At 34.8% G+C, this 18,453-nt stretch overlaps 1 protein-coding gene across 1 annotated transcript in view; it reads left to right on the top strand.

Annotated features, from left to right (window-relative positions):
- LRP1B (LDL receptor related protein 1B) overlaps positions 1-18,453 on the top strand; it is a 483,986-nt gene that overhangs the window by 343,741 nt on the left and 121,792 nt on the right. The window contains exons 42-45 of the mRNA XM_017740107.1: positions 6,456-6,645; positions 8,060-8,264; positions 16,383-16,575; positions 17,018-17,143. Coding sequence (XP_017595596.1) covers positions 6,456-6,645; positions 8,060-8,264; positions 16,383-16,575; positions 17,018-17,143 — 714 coding nt within the window. The remainder of the gene's footprint in view (positions 1-6,455; positions 6,646-8,059; positions 8,265-16,382; positions 16,576-17,017; positions 17,144-18,453) is intronic.

Genomic DNA, 18,453 nt, shown 5'->3' on the forward strand with positions numbered 1-18,453 from the left:
TGTTGTTAAGTCCAGGATGTTTAAATAGTAAAACATAGTGTTTATTATTACAATGCCAACATTGTTACAGGAAAACAAAGTGTCTGGTTTGTCAATGGAATTTGTTTCTGTATATTGCTGCATATTAGAGAATCAGACAGTCACAGAATGTTTTGGTTGGAAGGGACCTTAAAGTTCCCACACCCTGCCAGGGCAGGGACACCTTCCACTAGGCTAAGATTAGTGGGTAAAACCTGTGAGTTGTTGTTATAGGTGGATGAAGTTTACTAATTTTATATCAAGCTTTTTTTTTTAAATTTTAGAAATGTGTATTCCTGCACATTTCATGCTTTGTTTAGGTGTTCCTGGTGTGAAACTCTGAAATACATTCATGATGGGAGCTGCCTCACACTGATCTTTTAGTTTGGTACATCCCGAGCATTCCCAACCTCAGTACCGAGGAAGGGTGTTTCTTTCTGCCTGCTGCACTTGAGAGTGTTCCTGAAGAATTAATAATGTCTGTGACTGAGTCAACTTTAAACATTGCCCTCAAATTTATATTGATGTACATATTTGCTACATTTTTCCTTCAGCAGCTGTGACTTAGTTGCATAAAATGTAAAAATACATTTGGTGAATTGTCAGGAAAAAGCTACCCAGAGGAACATCTCTCAAATTTTATTGTTTTTTTAATTTTTTTCTAAAGAGTAATGTGATCCAGCAAATATCATTAGATTGCGAGGCTATTCTGGAATTAATGCCTCAAATAGCTCTTTTTCAAGAGTAATAATAAAAATGTGTGATTATACATATTTATTGGAAGGCTTATTAGGATAGTCATGCTATTGTTCTGAAGGTGGTAAGGGTGAATAGTTTTGGGGTTTTTATAGAGTCCATATGTAATGCATAAGAAGATAATGTGGGCTCCTGTAATGAGGAAAACATTTCTTCCATGACAATTGTTGAGATTTTTAATAATCCAGTAAAATACTTTCATCTCTATAGGTTAGCTTTCCAATCTAGATCTCTTTCTGCTTTTAAACCTTCTTTTATGTTGATATGTTTAACTACATTGAAGTTATGATGTTACAACACTTGCTAACTGGTAATGACTTGTTGAACTGTACTGGGAAGGTTCCAGTTACAGTTTTACAAAATACTACTGGTTTTCTAAATTATTGAGTTCCGTGCATTTCCTTAAGCTTTGGATGTGTCATTCTTTGTTACATTATAAAAAAAAATGACCCTAAGACAATCCCTAAATTTAATAACAGAGTAAGTTGTATATCAGATAATGAAGGACAGAGTGTTGCAGGTCTGTGATTTTCCTTGGTAAATAATCAGGGAACATTTGTGGAAGGGCTCTATCCATTGTCTAGAAAAAAATAATTGGAGGTAGAAATAGATTTCATCATAAAAAGCTGTTGGTTATTATGGAAGATACCAAGTGTTTTGCTAGATATGAGATTTCAGTATTGCACTTTCCACAAAAAACCTGAAAAGATGGAGGGTTTTTTCCTGCTTTTAGAATGGTCTTATATTTCTTTATATCATTCCCAACAAATGTTCATTCTTTCCAGTATTGCCTCAGGAAGTTTGAAGAAGTAATAAGGTCACATCCATGGAGATGTTTGTAGTTTCTTAAGCTAATTGTTACCTTGAAGAGCCAAAGCCTTTGCTTATGCTGTCTTACTGCATTTAATAATCTTTAATGTGGGATCGCTTATAGCATGGGTTTATTTTTTCAAGATATAGAAAAATGGTACAGGTGTTTGGTGATTCTTGGTATAATTTTAGCAAACTTTACATCTGCTCTGAAACAAAATTATATTCTCAGGCTAAATAGAACGATGGCATAATTGGTTATTGCAGTTTATGATAAACTTATTACTGTGTGAGAACTTTTATTTAGCAAAAGGTTTCCTGGTACTTGAAGAGCAAAGTGAGGGTGAGAATTATGTAAAGTTCTGGTTGTGCAGTCAGTGAGAGATGTGAATAGAAACGCTTTCCTTCAGGTGCCTTATTGCTGGTGAGGCTCTGCTTTCACCCCAGATCAAACAGGGACCACCTGTTACCTATCACCATAATCTGTCACAAACAGAGTGACAGAAACCACGACCCCCTCCTGCGACCAGTCTGCTGTAACAATCCTCAGGCTGAATCCTGAAAGGGAAATTGCAAAACCCAAGTCAGAGAATGAATAAAGATCAAGCAGGTGTTTCACCACTGATCATTAAAGCCATCTCCAATGTTCTGATATCAAAGTACAGTTTATGCTCAATTTGATTGCTTTGATGGCTTTTCAATGTTAAAAAAAATAATGATGTTGACAGTTGTTCTTGCTTTACATCATTGTTAAGGAAAAGGAGTTGGTTAAAATGGTAAATTGAAGGAAAAAGGTAATTGAAGTGGTGCAACTGGAAAAGTTTTGACTGTAAACTTTCTAGGTGGTTTTAAAAACAGAAGGTAAGAAGTAAAAATCTATGAAATGGAGAACTAGTGTGTATATGTGTGTATGTATATATATATATATATATATATAACCAAAATCAGTGGCAAGTATTATTGGATTATTTTAAACCTTGCCCTTTATTATTTATATTTTCTGGCTGCAATAATAAGGGAGCATATTCTGAGTTCTTCAGTTATTGATTTTTTGCTTGTCTGTTCCCTGAGAAAGTCAGATGAAGATCAGCATGACAATATTTATAGGCTGCGTCTCATCTGTGGGATGCAATCTATCTTCGTTAACTTCAGTAAAAGTGATAGATAGCATTTGGCAACGTAATGATGTGATCACTCTGGCATTGCCTTTGTAAATCATAAGCTGTTGCATTCTCTTGTGTAGATATTTAATCAGTTATACACCCCATTACTGATTTAATTCGGAACGTCAGTGGCAGGTGAATAATGTGAGTATTTGTATATTAATATCATATTGTATTAATGTTCTTTTCACTTAAGTATGCTATTCATGTGAAAATCATAAACTGTTGCTTCATGGCTTGAATAAATTTAATCAGTGCTGTAGGCATCTAATGCCATCAGTGTTTTAATTCAATATGTCAGTGAAACAAATGGGATTCCTTTCATTTCCAGTTTCTTTATGCTTTACCAGTTCAGAATATTACATGATGCTGCAAAAATACGAAGCTTAGAGTAAACAAATTGCTAATTTTCAACCTGTCAGTGGCATTTGGGACTAAATCCCCCAACTGTAGCACCAGAGAGGACAAGTACATATTTCCAATGTATTTTGTAGTAACTGAATATCTAATGATAAGGTAAATTTAAGGAAAAAAGTGCTCTAGAATATTCTTTAAAGGAGTATGAAATAAGGAAATATAAAATAATATCTATGCAAACCAGTGATGATATAACACTGAAATGCAGTTGCTCAGGAACGTTCTCCAGTATCCTGTCTTTAGCAATATGAAGTTGCTGGAAAGTTTTCATTTTAAGGAACAGCCTAAAGGTCTAGACGACCATTTCTAGCATAATTCCTGTCCTTGGTCACTGTTTTATCACTGATAAAAGATTTACAGGAACTTAGAGATTCGTCAATAACCTCTAAACAAAAGAAAAAAAAAAAAAAAAGAAAACCCCTAGAAATGTATAAACTAACCCAAAAAAATTGTATTAGCAGTGAGAAATTCTTATCATGAAGATTTGCCTGAATGGTGCACTGCTGGCACGTCCAGTTCACACCACGTGCTAACAAGAACAAAGTTACTTGTGTTATGCATTGGAAGAATTTATCTAAAAGTTGTATTGCTCTCTAAATCCTATGCCCTTGACTTTTAAACCACCTTATTTATAGATTTCTAAAGCTATTAAATGAGTCACTCCTATATTGGTGGAGTTCTCAATTCCGTAAGTACAGAACATGATAAAACTACAAGTTTATTAGCAAATAAAAGAGTGTGCCTGGTGTAAATCCTTCAGAATTAATACTTTTGGTGGGGTTAAGAAAATGCACTTGGTGTGTGTTTGCAGCAGTTAGTTTTCTATTTAATTAATATTTTTTTCCTGTCTTAAAACAATATAAGTCTTCTGATTTTTTTTTTTTTAGGAGCATATTTTTTTGCTCTGTTTTTCTGTTTGAGTTATTTATGAAATAATTGTCATCTACAGGTTTCTCCCCTGAACCTTATCTTTGAATTAAGTTTTATAGTTTGCTTTCTTTTAGCTCTGCTCTGCTGGAACATACATATATATGGCAAAGGTTTTTTTGCAAAATTGCATATTTTAGGTATTTTATTAAAACATTTTTCATCTGTATGCTAAATGTTTGCTTGTCTCCATACATGCCATAACCTTCCATGTTGCTGTTCTCTAAAAACTTAGAAATTGCCATTTTATGAATAGTAACTTGAATTTAAACCTTCTTCTGTCACCATTTACAGGCCTAAACATGGAACTGCAGTATGATGTGTTTGTCCTGGGTACGAAGGGGAAACTTTGCTTTCTGATACCTGTGGGAAAATTCAATTCTCCTCTTTAGTACAGAAATTACCCATAAAACAACAAATCTGGTACTGAAGAGCACTTTCATCCTTGTAGTTGAGTTTTAGTTGATCACATCTTGCTGTGACAGGAACAACAACATCATTACCTTTTGTCTGCTACAGAAGAGTTTTGGGCCATGTTGTGTAATCAGTTTTCTCTCAAATTTCTTGACAGATTCAGACAGGAGAGAAAGCTAAAGTTGATAGAAATTCAAGAGGTTACACAAGAAAAATGATTTTTATTTTTTTCTGTTGTCTTACAAATGCAGAGCAATAAATGCTCTGGTGGTGTGTTCATTACAGATACAGGGTAGAATTGGTTGGAAAACATCAATACATGTGTTATTTTGTGCTAGAATCACAGAATATCCAGGCTGGAAGGGACCCATGAGGACCATCGAGACCAAGTTGTGATTCCACACAGGGAAACCTAATAGTTGAACCAGATATCTAAGAACATTTGTTTTAGTTTAGGGAACTGTATGTAGTGGCAAATTTGGATTCAGTGTATAATTTTAATGAAAATCTGTCATGATATTTGAAAGAGCTGATTATCTTTGAATTTCAGTTGGTGATTTCTAAAACCTTCTCTGTATTTCAATATTTTGAGCTACTTGTAGGTGAGCTGAAGGTACGTGTTTTTTTTCTTCATCAATTCTGTTTCATAAGTAGGCAAACTATTTTTACATATATTCACCTCCCTTTAAGGAGTGTCATCACATTTATTTTTTTTCTGTTGTTTCTTCTTGAAGACAAATCACTGATACTTCTGCACAGATACGTCACAAAATGTAGTCAGAAGATAGCCAAATGCTTTAACAAGAAAGATACAAAAAACTGATAAATAATTATTTTTCTCATAGTTCTGATTTATTTGCTTCAAAGTTTTCTTTCAGTATTGGCTTTTTCAGCATGACCAAACTCTTTTTGGGACTTTCTGTTCTGTATGTATGAATTGCATAGTGAAAATTACATCTTTCAGCAAGCTGAATGTAAATTGTAATAGCCAACATAATGTAATCCTAATTATATTTCTAAATTTTTGCCTTCTGTAGCTCATTAATAAGCTGCATGGACCTTCTGGTCGAAAAATATTTGTTTTGAGCAAAATAATAAGTGAAGTTACCAACATATGTATTTTTGTAGTAATTAAAAAATAATGGTAGGGAATAATTATTCCTATTTCTCAGAGTCTGCCACTTTTATATATTGGGATTAAGTACAATTTATCTTTTCAGGACATGAAATATATGTTTTAGTTGCTTACTAATATTTTCTTTTTTTTTCCTAGCTCACAGTTTTTTATGTTGAATGAGTGTGGTGTCATGGCTTGTTAAAATTATATATTGATGCTGAGACCTTCAGAGTTGGTAGTTTTTCAGTATTTTTCAGGTGTTTAACAAAAGCCAACAGAGTTAATAACAGCAGGACACTTCGATCCCTATTAATGTAATGTGTCAGTGTTACAAAATAGAGAGAGCTAAATAATACAAGCAACTAGTGAAAAAATACAGGACACTTCGATCCCTATTAATATAATGTGTCAGTGTTACAAAATAGAGCTAAATAATACAAGCAACTAGTGAAAAAATGCCCAAGACTGGGTTTAAATGATATTTGAAGACATGATTAAATAATTGCTGTCTTGAATGAATGTTTGTCCTTTCTGATGTATTATCTGGGGACACTGTAGTGGTAATATTAGTTTGATGATTGTTAGAATTGACCAATATGGTACAGGGTATTAACTCTGTGGTCTTGCCCTCTATGTTTTTTTTAATTTAAATTTATGAAAAAAAAAAAGAGATGAGATTTTGATTCCAGTGAAAATAAAATGGTACAATAATGGCAGAGTCATTTGGCTGAAGTAGCTGAACCCTGCGAGTCTGCAGGATCAGCTCTGGGGACAATTGAAACCAAGCATCTCATTAGCAGGAGTTTTATCTGCTCTGTCACCGTGTCTTGCAGATGTCGGGTCAGTGGAGGGCCTGGCTTATCACAGAGCATGGGACACTCTGTACTGGACCAGCTCCACCACGTCCTCCATCACCAGGCACACCGTGGACCAGCGGCGCCGCGGGGCGTTCAACCGCGAGGCCGTGATCACCATGTCTGAGGATGACCATCCCCACGTGCTGGCCCTGGATGAATGCCAAAAGTATGTGTTAGATCTCTCCTATGACATCCTCATTCTTGCCTGGTGTCAAGCAGCACTTAGTTTTAGTCAACTAATATTGCTGAACCCTACAAAGGTTGATTAGATTTCTCTGTTTAGGAGACAAATGTTACCATGTTTTATTGTTAGTATCTTTTATTGTCTTCCTCTTATAAAGGAGTTGCAGAATTAAGATTCAACATTTTATGTTTTTATGTTTCAGATCAAGTAATCATTTCATGTTCATGTAACGTTAAAGAATTCAAGCTGCTTTTCTTAAGAGTGAGCTAAATGCAAATTATTGAGTGGTCATTTTCTCAGACATGTTACTCTTACTGCTTAAGTGAAAAATAAAATTAATTTAATCACTTACCAAAAGAAGTCTGAGTTTCTTGTATGCAAAATAGAGGCTCATGTGTTTATCACAAAAATTGGTGTTGTATAAAAGTATGTAACAATGGACAAAATCCTGCAAAGAAGTATAATTTAGTTCCTTCCTGCCACTCTCAAAAATACTGTGTTAGTGAGAGGATTTTTATTTTTACTTCAGTGTCTTACACGTTTGAGGTACTTTAATTTTCTCTGTTAATTATATGATAAAGGCAACCTGCTTTTTTCTGCTTCTTGTAGCTGTCTCTCTTTTGGGGAGGTTGGGGAACATTTCTGCCATACTAAATTCTATTTTTAATTTGTGGTAGCTGAATGTACAAAGCTCCATGAGTAGTGGAGCTTATTTCCATGTGTGGCTTCATGTCCTGTTAATGCAAATCAAGAGTTTATGCTGTATCGTAAAATACAATCACCAAGGTATCATAAATAAACCACCCAAGCTCTGATGGAGATTGCAATGAGAGGAGGGTCAGGTTCTCATCAGTCCATGAGTTGAAATTACTTCAGCAGCCCAGTCCATAACATTTGTCTGTCATTGCTAACAATAAAAAGGGGCTGACTGAGCCTCCTGTAGAGCACATTAAGGTCCTTTTCTTCCCATTATCAACTTTCTGCACACCTTTGGTCTGTATCATAGCTCTAGTATGGGAGAAGCTGCAGATTAATTTCACTGTTAGAGATTACTAATACACACATTAGCAGAATGAGGTTTATATAATTATACAGCTTGTATCTCTCTGTAATGGTAAATTACTGTAGAGACAAGATCAGGACTGAACAGATCTGTAAAAGAAAAAAATCTGTACTCCTATACAAATTAATGAACTAGGAGACTGCTGTAATTTCTATATATAATTTATTTATAGGCTATTACATTTTCATATTCACCATTGATTATAAAAATTATAGATGCCATTCAGAATTGTTTATGAAGGCGTTTGGGTTTTTTCTCTGTTGCTCATTTTGTAGAGAATTAAATTATAAAATGTATCTTATGGTTTTGTTTGTTATTTTGATTTTAATACAGCTTAATGTTTTGGACAAACTGGAATGAGCAGCTCCCAAGCATCATGAGATCCACTCTCTCAGGCAAAAATGCCCAGGTCATCATTAGCACTGATATTCTGACACCAAATGGACTCACCATTGATCACAGGGCAGAGAAACTTTACTTTTCAGATGGCAGCTTGGGAAAAATTGAGAGATGTGAATACGATGGATCACAAAGATATGTAAGTAAACCAAAAATGCTGAGCATGTTCATTGTATGTTTGTTTGCGTTCATTAGCATCTTCAAAGTGAAATTGTTACAGGAAGTTTATTAACTGGCTAAATTTCTCCCAATAATAGTTGTATATTAGATTTAAAACTGAAGACTGTTGAAATACAAATAATGCTCAGTTTGCTCAGAATCTCTTTTGTGTAATTCTTGAGTGTTGCTCAGCAAATCTTATTTCTAATGTTTTCTAACTTTATAAATTTTTCATACATGTTTTATACATTTTCAGATACTGAGCTCTCTCCATTACTCTTTCATCATAATATATTTTGGTCCTTGAACACTCTTAGTTTCAGCTCAAGCAGATCTTTTACAAGGCATGTGCTGAAGGCAGTTCATCTGTGCTTGTGGTTTTGTTACATCTTTAGCATTACATTTCTCGTATTTCATGAAACCTTCTTTTCAGGGATTTTGTATCTCCCAAAGTTCAGGATAAAATGAATGAAGGGCATGTTCTGGTTTATATTCAGTTCCCAGCTTTACAAGAGAGTGCACATCATCTCACTTTGATATCTATTAACTTTTAAAAAGTGCTTCATATGCAATGTATGAGCTTTGAAATATTTTTTCATCTTAAATGAAAATTACATGTTTTTTTGGAATCCTATCCAGAAATTCCCCACACTATTTTTAGACAAAACTTTATCAGAGTAAAATAAGAGAGCCAAGCTTGTAAGAGCAGAACACAGGTACAGTCAGCATGGTAAGGCATGTGCTTTTCCTTTTTCCTTTTGTTTTCCTTTTATATGAATTAACCACAGCTCACTAATGCTTTCAGATGCAGTAACTGTATCAGAAACTGGGCAAACCAAAACCAAATGGATTCTGAAGTTTTCAGTCTCTGACTATACTTAGTAAAACAAAACTGAAGTACAAGGTAATCAGCTAAGTACAAGGTAATTAGGAGGTTGTGATTAAACAGTTTAGCTTCATCTTCGCGTAAGGTATAACAAAATAGGCATCACAGACATGAAACAGGACATGATCCTACTTAGTTACAGAAACCATTACTAAAATACCACATTTTTTTATCAGGCCTTTGGCTTTCACTTTGCATCAGCAAGAAAAAAAGGGTCATTCAGTTTTCTCAGCAGTTGAACATTGAAACTTCCAATTTTTCTGGTTATCTTGTATCTTGGTTTGGCTTTCTGACGATTTAATTCTTCTTCCCCATTGCAGCAAACAAAAAAGCTCCTGAACACAATAATCTGAGCCCAGCATACTCTTCTGAATGGTTTTTGGGAGCTCTAGTGTGTTACACCAGTATCTGTTCTGGGATAATCAGCTAATTCTATTGTCAGAAATACTGACCTGGGTTCTCACTGTTGCTGTATTGCTTAGATGAGGATTGTTATACCAGCAGGAAAAGCCCAGCAGGCTGCTTGGCCTCCCTAGCAGCGCTTCAGCAGAGTGGCTGATCATGCTGAAGGCACATTTCTGTTGATACAAGGAGTGCCAGAATCCAACCTGGTAACTGTATTATTGATCTAGTGAAAAATAATACTTCCAGGGCAGTTGTTTCACTTTGTTCCTATGCTGGCCAGCTGGATGAGATCCCTGATTTCTGTGACATCAATGCAAGTAATGGTTGCTCTGCTGTTCTGGTGATCTCAGATTCTTTGGGGTGTTTCAGTCATCAACCACCTGTCAAAAATAGTTTAAACACATTAGCCTTTTCCCCACTATCTCTGCTTCATTGCTCTCTAGTTTCAGTTAGGTTAACAAGGGTAGAAATTGGATAGTAGAACATGAAAGGCTAATGGTAACGTAATGAATTTTCTTCCAGATAGCAGCTTCTTTCTTCATTCTGCTCACCACAATAATCTAGTGCAATGAATTAGTACAAAATCATTTAGCAGTATTGAACTCACTCTTTAAAGTGGATTGTAAGGGTTTATTGATTTTTTGCGTTGAGCTGATATTTTAATGCTAGTATTTGGTTTCTGGAATACTCTTTCAAGTTCGGAAGCTTTTTTGTTACTTTTGTTCCTTTTTATTACTTAGAGGATATTAAGTTTGTTGGGGCTTGTTTTTTTAACATTTTTTGTTCTGTTCTGTCAGATCTTCTGGTTTAAAATACAGAACTGGCAATTGTGTTTTTCACAACTAAAAATCCCATTTTCCTCCATTTTTTTTCCTGGCCTTACTTGGATTTAATATTGTGGCCACAGCTGTTTTTAACTGCTTAGTGCTTTAATTATAACATTTTTTTTCATGAACACAGAAACTGAGCCAACAGCAAATAACACTAATTTCAAGGTTTAGAGTTATTTTTCCAATAAATCATGACCTACTTGGATTTATTTTTTCCTTTTCTTCTTCAGTGTTAAGTATTTAGTAACATTTTACATGTGAAATACTAGAAATATTTTTAACTTCCTGTAAATAGTTATTTTTTAACTTCCAGGCTGGAATGTTTTGGTCTCAGTTACGGTTTTGTAGGCCTATGGGTGTGATTGTTAAAGTCAATAGGGGTTTAGAGGTGTTTCTGGTAATTAAACCTTCATGTAATTGCAACCTGGCAGTAATTGTACCTTTCAGTTTCTAGGATGTATGTTTTTATTCTGTTGAGTTTCTGTATTAAGACAGTTAAAGAAGTTCCATAGTTGGTGTTCAACTTCTGCTTTATTCAGTAACATTTTGTCAGATACCTTCTTCAGTCTCCAGCAGAAGTGCAAGCTTTAGGTTTGGTTGTACATTTATGAAAAACTTGAGTTTATGACTGACCTCTAAAATTACTTTCCATGCGTGCTGTTATATTTATTTCAAATACAAGTATCATTGAGGACAGCAGAATAATTTTGGCCAGTTCTGGGAAGGCATTCGTGATGACATCAATGTTACCTTGAGAGGTGACCAAAAACCTCACTAAGGCAGGATAAAAGTGAGATCAGCCAAGGCAGCTGGAACAAAGAGAAATTATGCAAAACATGAGCAGTTTGAAATGTAGAATGTCTAACTCCATTAAAATAAGACTGTGCTAAAAAATATTAGAAGAGGTCCTCACCAAGATCTGAGTATTAGCAGTTAAAAATTATGCAAGTCCTGAATGTAATTCTGTGTTGAACAATCTTGTTGCTGTATTCTCTATGTACAAATAAATATTCAAACATAAAAACTAACCCAAAGGAAAATAATGTTGACTAGAAGGCAGATATTTTAATTAGCTTTGATGGTTGGTCTAGGGAAAAAAATAAAATTGAGCCTACTTTCATAGAGAAATTACTTCATCAGTTTCTGTGGTTTCTCTTTAATTATTTTGAATGGTGCTGGAAACAATAATAGAGAAACAAGAAAGGCCAGTTAAAAAAATGTTGGTTTTAGCACAAAATGCACAATTTACCACCTGGACATTTAAGTTCACCGTGGTTTACTTTCCCTATTTCCCCCTATTGTGATTGTTAAGGGAACAAGAGTTAAGTTCTGGGCTTTTTATTCAAATCATCTTTCTGTGTTTGAAAAGCAGCTGGAATAGCATAGATATTCTTGGCAATTAATGGCATTAGAAGTGAAGTGGACTTCTTAATTTTCTCTGTCCAGCAATAGATATAGTAGTTGTAGAAGGAATGTTCCATCCTTGATTCTTTTGTCTCGCAAATATATATAAAAAAAATTTTTGTTTCTCAACTGTTCAAATGTCCACGTTTCCCTTCAACATTCATCTGAAGAAGTCCAAAACCAATAGAAAGAGTGAAATACCCGCCCCCTGCTTAATTTGTTGTTTTTCTGAGGAGTTTTCTTCAGTGACATTGATGAGTTGCTTTCTTCCAGTAGTTCTGTAAAGAAGTGCTAAGCTTGAACCTAATCAAAGTTATTCCTTAGCCAAAGGCAGTAAAATCCTCTAATCCCTGTGAGGCAGATACCTGGTTGAGACAGGTCCAACATTTTTAGTTTGGGACAGTTTGCTGAAATATCTTGATGTCCAGTGTTGGTAGCCTGGTAGAAATTAATTTAAAGAAGGAATTAGTGAACAGGTAAAGCTAATCTCAAAAGGCTGTGGAGAACAAGATTATTTATAATACCTCAGGATCTAACAAAATTCTAGGAGATTGAAGTAAATCTAACATTAGATGAAGTCGTCGTTGTCATTTATGGAGTTGAAGATAATTATCATAACAAGCATGCAGTTTCAAAGAACCTGGTTAATATAATAGTGGTAAATAAAACTAAAACACAGCTGTGTACTTTCCCTTTCCGTGGCACTGAAAATACAGGGTTTTTATAAACAGTTGTTTAATCTGTCATTCAGCTGAACTGCAAACTAAGTAGCAGCTGGAACACTGCAAATTCAGCACTGAAGTTTGGTTTCAGTGTCTTAGATGTTCATTGCTATCGTGGAGAAACAAAAATGAATTGTTGAAGAGGAAGCCCTTCTGATTTTGTTACATTGGGCTTAGAAAATTCCATGCAAGCATGATCTTGCTATTCTTGGCAAGCGTGGTCTCCTGGTATGTCCATTGTATCCTTTTCTATAATTCAAGTTATTTAGAAGGTAAAAGCGAAAGATAAATGAAAGGAAAATTCATGCATTAAAGCTACGTTGAAAATAGTCTTCATTCAAACCAATCAACAAAGAGCCTCGCAACAAACACAATCAGGAGTTTAATCCAAATGTACCTTTGTTGGTAAATAAATCAAATCAATAAAAGTTATCACTTAAATTATTTCATTTTCCCCCATTTGTGCAACAGGTTCCCCTGTATTTCTGTCTCATGTAATTTTTTTCTATAAATTCCTCTTCTGTAATCTTTTAAAATCATTATTCATAGCCTAACAACAAGTATAGGATATTATTTTGTGTCTTTCATTTTAAACAATAAAATAAATAACATTGACTAATGTGGTGCTCTGTATAAATCAGTTCTATCAGATTTTTTATTATGCAATTGAGTTTAAATTGTCAGTATTTTTAACCTTTTAAAGTATAGTTTTGTGTACTAGAATTTTTATTCTGCTTTAGACCTCTGAGTAGGTTTAGGTATCTCTAGAAAAGATACCCTTAAAGAAGAACCCTTAAAAAGCATTTAAAAGCTTTTTCAGACAGTGCTGCCCAGCCATTAAGTAAGCATTTTGAAAGAGAAGTATTATAAATAATACTATAAATATTATAGTGTTACTATAATGTTGTACTGTAATATTATTATAAATAATAAATAATTAATTAGAGTTAAAATACTAAAAAAAGTATATCATATTTTAAGCTGGTGCATTAACTTTATGCACTCCTCTTTTTAAAAAAATCCAGTATTTCTATAAAAGTTTAGTGTTGTCATGATAAGAATCATTGAGTCTAGTTCTTACTGACAATCTAATAAGTTTTATATGAATCATCAAAATCATAGTATTCCGTCAGAAATTCTTCTCTGCCTGACATGTCTACCTGGCTGGCTCCAGTCCTTTTTCAGTCATGTTTTTCTGGAGAAACTGCTACACAGATCTCAAATTAGAGCTGTTACATGCTAAACCAAAATATTTCTGGACAACTTAAAAAGCAGAATTCAAAAAATAAAAAGATCACTGTTAAAATTAAATTGGTTTTCAACTTCTGACATCCCCCAGCCTCCACTCTCATCACTTTACGTAGAAAATGTTTTATGTTACTCAAGGCTTGAAATGTCTGCTGCAACAGAATGTTGGTATCATTTAGTATTAAAACATGGGATGTACTCTTGGATATATCTGACTTCCACTCTTGCAGGTGGAAGGGATGGTAGGGATGTCTTTTCATGATTCCTTAAAGTTTCAAAATTGTACTGGCATTGTTGCAATTTTTTGTATAAATTCAGACTTAAAAAAATAGAAATAAAAAATTGTCACAACTTTCAGTGTTATTCTATAAATTAGAATGTTAAAAGGGCTGTAAAGCTGGCCAAAAGCTGATAGGAATATGAACTCTTTATTTTGGATGCTTGAATAAAACCAATGTCCTTGGATAGTGCTGTGACATAATACAGAGACTCCAGGAAATGAAATACAGTGAGCAATAGTGAAAAAAGTTTGGTTTTTTGACACTTTATTTGGATCTCAGCTCTCCCAAGGTTGAACAGCGATGATCAGTTCTCTAATGAATTTACATTCTATTGTTCCAATCTGAGAGAAATTATGACTGTGCTACCCAACACAGAAAGCTGATCAGGGCTGTGCTTTAGCACTGGTTGTAACAATAAAATCTTTCCAACTGGGATGGTTTCACACTAGCACAGAGAGGAATACAGGGCTGCAAAATCTGCATGGCCAGATTTCATACAGGTCTTTCAGAAATATACATGATTTATTTTTTTCCTGAAATGTCTGAATATGAATAGTGCAGGCTTTTAAGAGTATATTAAGAAAAGTGTCTTACTGTAAATGTGCACAATTAGAGAGGAAATCTTTTGCCATTAATATATTCCCATTTATCTTTTAATACTTTTAGTTCTGGAAAAAGGTTGGTTAGAGAAAAGTTGTCCTCTTGGGACGTTTATCACTGGGAAAAAAATCTTTCCTGGAAAAAAGGATTTGCTGTCCAACCCTCTTTAAAATATGCAGAAATACATTATGTGCATAGTGAAGCAGAATTTGTTATAATTATCTGATTAATGTAAGTAATTTTGACATTCTGTCTGTATAAGTGAATTTAAACATGGACAGGAATGCTCCTGTGCACAGGACTAGAATGATTTATGTTAGCAGATTGTTGAGATAACCTGCCCAGTGAATTGGCACAGGTGGGAACAAACCTGGAGCATCCCTTGGTATTGAATCCTGCAGAGTTGGGGCACCTCCTTAGTCTCCAAGGCATAGCTGTAGTACCAAAGCTGGGGGCTTTAGTTTCACAAAATGAAGTTTGGATGTTCTGTTTATTAGGTGCATTTGTTACATGGAGAGAAAGACTTCCCACACACCCACAATGACTTATTTAATATTAAGTATGGGCTTGACTTTTACTACTCCTTTCTCATTACAGCATTTTTTAAGGAGTTGTCACAGAGCATCCGCTTGCAAGCACAAAGGGCTCAGATCCCTCAGATGTGCTGGTTCATGCAGATTTCCATGAAATCTCATCGTTGTTATAAACTCCCTCTGGGAAAGGGGATAAAGCACACAAAGCAATGGAAAACCATGGTGATTAAAGTAGAGATATGTTAAAGGATGTTATTTTTCTGGTTTTATCCCAATTTCTCTATGATAAGCAGCACATAGACATTGGCTTCCTTTTTTTTTTTTAACCTGAGTCAGAATTGATCCCACTTCATAAATATACATAAGCTACTATTTTTTTTCTATAGAAACCTGGAATACAATTCAATAAAAACAAAAAGAGTATTACTTACCTCTGTTATCTAATGGAGCAATATTAAACCCCCCTCCAGTAATTCTGTTCAGCCAGAACTAAACTTTCAACTAAAAAAGCAATTAAAGAATTGTCAGATTCTTCAGAAAAGAAACTGTTAATGTGAAATTTTTAATTCTGATACCTGGAAAGAAAGAACATATGCAAATATTATTCAGGAGCTGTGATTTGGATTGGGATAAAATTCATTGTATTTCTAGAATTTTCTTTCAAACCTTACTATATAGGGAACTGCAATTCATTTTTTTCTTCTAGGTTTTAAACTGATTATTACTATGGTGAGATTTTTCTTCTAAATTCCAAAACGTGAAACATTTATTGTCTTGCATTCAGGTTTCTCATGTGATGATGTGGTGAGCGCTCTTCAGTTCTAAAACTCTTCACTTCACTTTGGTTCATAAAGATTGAATTTTTAGACTTTGAACCATTCTGCAAGAACCTCTTTTCTGTTGGAGCTATTAAGCAGGAAGAGTGTTGAGTAGGTGTTTTTACAGGCACGTTTAGATAAACTGTGATTTTTTAAATTAAGGAACAGATGCCTGGTTTTCTGAAATTTACATGCCTGTAGCATCCTTTATACACATTTTAAATGCTGTTATCTCATTTTCCCAGGTGCTGGATGTATAAATGTATTAAGTGTTTTGTCTAAAAGTGATGGGAGTCGCAGTTTGCACTTTAAGGACTTCTCATTCAGTGACAGCACTTCTCCTGTTTCCCCTCTGCACTTTTGCATTTTAGGTCATTGTTAAGTCTGGCCCAGGCACCTTCCTCAGCTTGGCTGTGTATGATGAGTACATCTTCTGGTCAGATGGAGTGAGGAGAGCCATCCTGCGTTCCAGTAAATACACGGGAGGAGACACCAAAGTTCTCCGCTCCGATATCCCGCACCAGCCAATGGGAATTATTGCTGTTGCCAACGACACCAACAGCTGTAAGCTACAAAGCAGTTTTCTTATTGCCAATATTGTTAATTTCAGGGATTTTACTTAGTTTTAGCCAAGTTAAAAGATTATATGGCGTTTCATAAATTCTTTAGTTCAGAAAAGATGGGGTATAACCTCTTCCCAAGTAAATAAGTAGTAGTCAGAATTTTCTGCTATGGGTGTTGAGCTCAATGGATAGCAGTTAAATATTTTCTTGTCAAATTTCAGCAGCTTTGAATGTTGCAGGCTTTAAAAATTGTTATTTTCCAGCTGTTTGTTTATCTTTAGCATGCCAGCATCTGAGGGATGCTGACGTTTTCATCCGAGTGATAAAACCCAAATCAATTGCCCGTGGATCTGAGATATGGTGATCTTTGCTCTCTCAAAGACATTGGCCATTGAAGCAAATTTAATAAAAGAGAGTTCATCTCTTGCTGTTGGTTTTTTCAGGTGAGTTATCTCCCTGTGCACAACTGAATGGAGGCTGCCATGATTTATGCCTTCTGACGCCTGATGGACGAGTGAACTGCTCGTGTAGAGGGGACAGAGTCCTGATAGATGATAACAGATGTGTGAGTAAGTAATGGTAGCTGACACGATGCTTTTCTGTGCTGTGAGGCACTTGGCTTTCATAAGACAGTTGGCCCAAGCCATTAATTTTATTTCTTCTATACACTGTAAAAATTGATCTGGCAATTCAGCAAAACCAGGCTTTTAACTCTTTTTTCTTGTAAGTCTTTTGGGAGGGTTAAAAAGCATTAATACTCTACTTAAAACTCCTCTTATGGTCGTGGGATACTGTTTCTTATTAATAGTTAGGACTTTAACATATGTATCGTAATTACTGCTGAGATAGATAGAAATATGTGAATTTATCCTTCAGGTCTGTCTAGGGTTATGTGGGATAATTTACTGAAGTTGAACTTTAATCAAAGCACTTTCTCACCTGTCTCTTTGTTGTCAAACCAGTGATTGGCAGTGGAAGTAAAAGAGGTTCTAAAAGAGGTACAGCAGATAAATTCATATGCCTAATAACTTATTTTATAATAATTACATGGCATTTATATTTTCCAAATGCACTGCAACTCTTGAAATTGCTCTTAGGTAAAACCATGTTTAAATTGTCACCTAGAACATGATGAAAGATTTAATCTTCTAAATTATTCTGTAGAACGTTTGCAGGAAATATTGATCTGAGCTATTAGAAAAAAGAAATAAGAAAGGCACTAAATGTTGGGGTTGATTAGCACAGAATGGATGGAAACGAGACAGACTTTAGTCGTGAGATCAAAAGTTTCTTTCTTCGTAACTCAGTTGAAAGGGATGCTCAATAAAATTGAAAGTTAGCAATTCCAGCTGAGAAAAGGAATTAACTGTCCTTTCACAGTGTAATTAGGCTGTGTAACTTCCTGCCAGTCAAGAGTCTTGAGACAAAGCTTCAGTGAAATTCAAAGAGGGAGAGATGATGATATGGGTAATGACTGCTCCAACTACTTACTTGTCATCAAAGAAACAGTCTGAAAGGCATTAAAATGCTTTGTTTCTGCAAGATGGAGTTTGAAGCAATCTCTACAAGGATGTCTGGTTGGACTTGAACTGAGGGCTGATTATCCTGTATTTATGTTTTTCTTTTTTTTCTAAAGATTCCAGTCTAAGATGCTGAACTAGATGAACTAGAAATGTAATTGAGAGTTACTGTCCCTAAGATCTAAGCTCCTACAATGCCAGAAAATGGAGGGAAAAGAGATAAAAACAGTTAAATTAAAATTTAAGGGACTATATAAATCACATTCAAGACCAGATCTTACCTTGTCCAGAATCTATATTTTACTTCATGTTTGAATCAAATCAAGAAATGCTTTCAATTATTATTGGCTTGGCTATTG

The sequence above is a fragment of the Corvus brachyrhynchos genome, unplaced genomic scaffold (genome assembly GCF_000691975.1).
Source record: "Corvus brachyrhynchos isolate BGI_N302 unplaced genomic scaffold, ASM69197v1 scaffold126, whole genome shotgun sequence".
NCBI classification, from domain to species: domain Eukaryota; kingdom Metazoa; phylum Chordata; class Aves; order Passeriformes; family Corvidae; genus Corvus; species Corvus brachyrhynchos.